The sequence below is a fragment of the Lactuca saligna genome, chromosome 3 (genome assembly GCF_052625555.1).
Source record: "Lactuca saligna cultivar CGN05327 chromosome 3, ASM5262555v1, whole genome shotgun sequence".
NCBI lineage: Eukaryota > Viridiplantae > Streptophyta > Magnoliopsida > Asterales > Asteraceae > Lactuca > Lactuca saligna.
Window position 1 is genome coordinate 30,146,001 of NC_136419.1, and position 4,000 is coordinate 30,150,000.

The 4,000-nt window shown below is 39.2% G+C and overlaps 1 protein-coding gene across 1 annotated transcript in view; it reads left to right on the forward strand.

Moving 5' to 3' along the window:
• The first annotated feature begins 233 nt into the window (after positions 1-233).
• CPL3 (C-terminal domain phosphatase-like 3) overlaps positions 234-4,000 on the forward strand; it is a 5,584-nt gene continuing 1,817 nt past the window's right edge. Inside the window, exons 1-7 of the mRNA XM_078983532.1 lie at positions 234-1,211; positions 1,329-1,461; positions 1,582-1,637; positions 1,736-1,796; positions 1,883-3,439; positions 3,531-3,677; positions 3,766-4,000. The exon at positions 3,766-4,000 is cut by the window's right edge and continues 22 nt beyond it. Coding sequence (XP_078839658.1) covers positions 604-1,211; positions 1,329-1,461; positions 1,582-1,637; positions 1,736-1,796; positions 1,883-3,439; positions 3,531-3,677; positions 3,766-4,000 — 2,797 coding nt within the window. The 5' untranslated portion in view covers positions 234-603. The remainder of the gene's footprint in view (positions 1,212-1,328; positions 1,462-1,581; positions 1,638-1,735; positions 1,797-1,882; positions 3,440-3,530; positions 3,678-3,765) is intronic.

A 4,000-nucleotide genomic window follows, 5' to 3' on the forward strand; every position in this document is an offset into this window, starting at 1 on the left:
AGGTTACGAATGTGTTTTTGAGGGGTTGGAACGTAAATAGTTTAAACATGAGGGTTTGTTCCTGGATTTTTCACCAAGACACGATGTTCCAGGATACCGCATACAAACCCTCCTAGATTCAACCCCCAGTACGAATCGCTGACGTGTACGGCTAAGATCCACCCAGCTTAGATCTGATAGGACTGTACCCCACCCCCCGCTTTTCTTTTCCTATTTATTTTTCTTCTTTCGCCTCCTTCGTTACTCTCTGCTCATCTGTTTTCTCGATTCATACTTTCCCCTGCCCGTCGTTTGATCTTGATTTTGGTTTTCATATTGATTTAAAGGCATCAGATCAACGTTTTGATTTTCGCATTTAAATCTCAGATTTTGGTATATAATTTCAAATCGCAACACATTTAGGGCTAGAAATAATTGCAAACCCTAGCCCACAAATTCGTTACGTTTTCCCTTTTCTTTCGTTGTGAAGATCCGAGAAGATTAGACCTTCCATTCTTGAATCTTTATTCTATAAACGTATTTTATAATCTTTGGAAGGTTTATAGTCACGTAAGCTGATTGATAGCCAAATCGAATCTATTGGTATTAAAAGGACAAAAATCAATGGGGAAAGATTTATTGGTATCTCTGGATGTAGATGTAGAGGAAGGTGAAATATCGGATTCTGCTTCTATTGAAGAGATCAGTGCGGATGATTTTGCTGTGAAGTCGCCGACGATTGGGACGGAGATTGCTGCTTCTAAGAATGCAGTCGATGATGATTCCAAGCAACAACAGCAGCATCAGAAAGTTTGGACGATGCAGGATCTGTTAAAGTATCAGAATAAGTATCAGATTTCTAGAAATTACGCACCTGGGTTGTATAATTTCGCCTGGGCACAGGCTGTTCAGAATAAACCTCTTGACGATTATCTAACAACCATGAATACTAGTACTACCACTGATAACTTGAAGCAGCCTTTGTTGAATGATGATGATAATAATAATATTGAGGTGAAGAAGGAAGTGATGGAAAACGATGATAAGATTGTAGTTGATATTAGCGACGATGGTGATAGTGAGAAGGAGGAAGGGGAACTGGAGGAGGGTGAAATTGATTTGGATATGGAGGTTGTGAATGCTGGTAAAGGAGGAGAAGAAGATAATGTTGAGAAGTGGATTAATATAATTCGTATTGGGTTGGAGAGTATAACTATCAATGATGCAAAGAAGTAAGTCTACGACTTCTTGATAATTAACTAAACTAAATAACTAATTTGAGTACTAAAATTTCTTGAAAGGTTGATTGAAGTTCAGTTGATTGATTAACGATGATGATTTGCTTGTAGATCATTCAGTGGAGTCTGTTCCAGACTCGAAGACTTCCTTGACAGCTTCTCAAAACTGCTTTTGGATAATTCCATGTCCAACAGAGATGATTTGGGTCGACTTGCTTTTTCTTCTATTCAGCTTGTTAATTCAGTAAGATATCATCAATAACTGTTCAATTAGTTGGAAACTGGAGTTTGTTTCAAAATACTTGATACTCTCAGTTTATTCTTCAAACACATATACAAGAGGCTAAGAAGTAGTTGATTGCAGGTTTTTTGCTCCATGAGCCAAACTCATAAGGAACAGAGTAGACACTTACTATTAAGGTCTCTATCATTTCTTTACATTCAGAATCTAACTGTTCTGATCCCTCATTGCTACATGACATGTTTTCTATACCATCGCTGATGTTTCTCTTTTACAGGGTGCTAACTAATGTGAAAAGCAACATGTCTGTTATTTTCTCCCCAGAACAATTGAAAGAGGTTGATTTGAACATTATAGATCATATATGAATTTGAGTATCTTGTAGCGATAGAATATTGATTTCCCTTTTGTTTTGTTTTGACAGATAGAGATGATGCTTGTGTCATGCAACTCAAATAATGAATCTTCAAATACCAAAGGCAATAACGAAGGAGACAACCAGGAAGTGGTTTTTCTGACTGAGGATTCTGTCTTAGATGCCATTCCTGATGTATCTTCAGATCAAAAGCTCAAACAATCTGAAACTTTGAAACCACAAACATCTACTTCCAAGAACAGAGTACTTCTACCTCTTCTTGACCTTCATAAAGATCATGATGTGGATAGTCTTCCATCACCAACACGTGAAACTACACATTCTTTACCTTTAGGCAAAGCACTCTTTGTTGGGGATGCAGAAATAAGACCAGAGTGGCCTGCACCTAGGCCTGTACCTCGTTATGAAACAGACGCCCTCAAAGCTGTTTCTACTTATCAACAAAAGTTTGGAAAAAGTTCATTTTTTTCAAATGATCTTCCAAGTCCAACCCCTTCTGAAGAAAGTGGTGATGCAGGTGGTGGTGACACTGGTGGCGAAGTTTCCAGTTTCTCAACAGTTCAGACTACAAACACTGCAACAGAACCCACCATGGAACACAGACCTAATGTCCAGTTACTTGCAAATCCTAGGAATGCTGCTCCTGTTTACTCCACATCAAGTTCTGTAATTAGGGGTCCAAATAAAACAAGGGACCCAAGACTCCGAGCATCCAATCCTGAAAGCTCTTTGGATTCCAGTAAACAACCTGCAATTGAACCACTTGATGGCCCTGCACCAAAAAGGTTAAAAAATGGAGTTGCAGATTCTGTAGTAACATCTGGTTTGCCTAGTACAACTAGCGGGATTGGAAGCTTGCATATTCCTGTGACAGGTGTCAATCCCACTTCAGCATCCTTGCAATCCATTCTCAAAGATATTGCAGTGAATCCTGCATCATGGATGAACATAATTAACATGGAACAACAGAAGCAAGTTGATCCTGCAAATTATGCGACACAATTGTCAAACCAAAATTGTTCTTCTGTTGCCTCCATGCCAACCACTACAGCTGGCGCTCAACCATTGGTGCAGGATGATTTGGGAAAAGTACGAATGAAGCCTCGTGATCCACGCCGTGCTTTGCACAGTAAATCATTACAAAAGCCAGGCAACTCGAAGCAGTTAGATCCAAAACAACTATCATCATCATCATCATCATCATCATCAATGTTATCTCAACCAGATATAACCCGTCAGTTCACAAAGAATTTGAAAAATATTGCTGATCTTGTGTCTACAACAGTGAGTGCGACTGTTCAGATACCTTCATCACAACCGGGACAAGTCCATTCAAGTTTTGTAAATATGAAAGGGCCACCTTTACAACCGGGCCGTCTCCAGAATGGGACTGGGCCCACGTCTGAAGAAGCTGGGCCGGGCCCGTCTCAACCTCTGAATGGTTGGGGAGATGTTGAGCAGTTTTTTGGAAGGTTTGATGACCAGCAACGAGCTGCTATTCAGAGGGAAAGGTCAAAGAGAATGGAAGAACAGAAAAAGATGTTTGCTGATCGAAAGCTTTGTCTCGTGTTGGATCTTGATCACACTCTTCTCAATTCGGCTAAGGTAGTTAGTTGTTCTCATTTTGTTTTACAAAAAAAAAAACACTTGTGTGTATCTGGAATTTAAATTTAAATTTTATTTCAATGGTTTGCAGTTTGCAGAAATTGAACCGATGCATGATGAGATGTTGAAAAAGAAAGAAGAGCAGGACCGTGAGAAGTCACATAGGCATCTGTTTAGATTTCCTCACATGTGTATGTGGACAAAACTACGGCCTGGTATATGGAAATTCTTAGAGAAGGCAAGTAAAAAAAAAACATTTTGTTTAGTAAAAAAACATTAAGAAGTCGAATAATATTTTTTTAATCCATTGATTTGGTGAACTTCAGGCGAGTAAGCTTTATGAGCTTCATCTTTACACAATGGGAAACAAATTATATGCTACAGAAATGGCTAAAGTGCTTGATCCGAAAGGAGTTTTGTTCAATGGGAGAGTCATCTCAAGGGGTGATGATGGTGATAGTGATGGAGATCCGAAGAGCAAGGATTTGGAAGGGGTTTTGGGTATGGAATCAGCTGTTGTAATCATAGACGATTCCATTAGAGTATGGCCTCATAACAAGC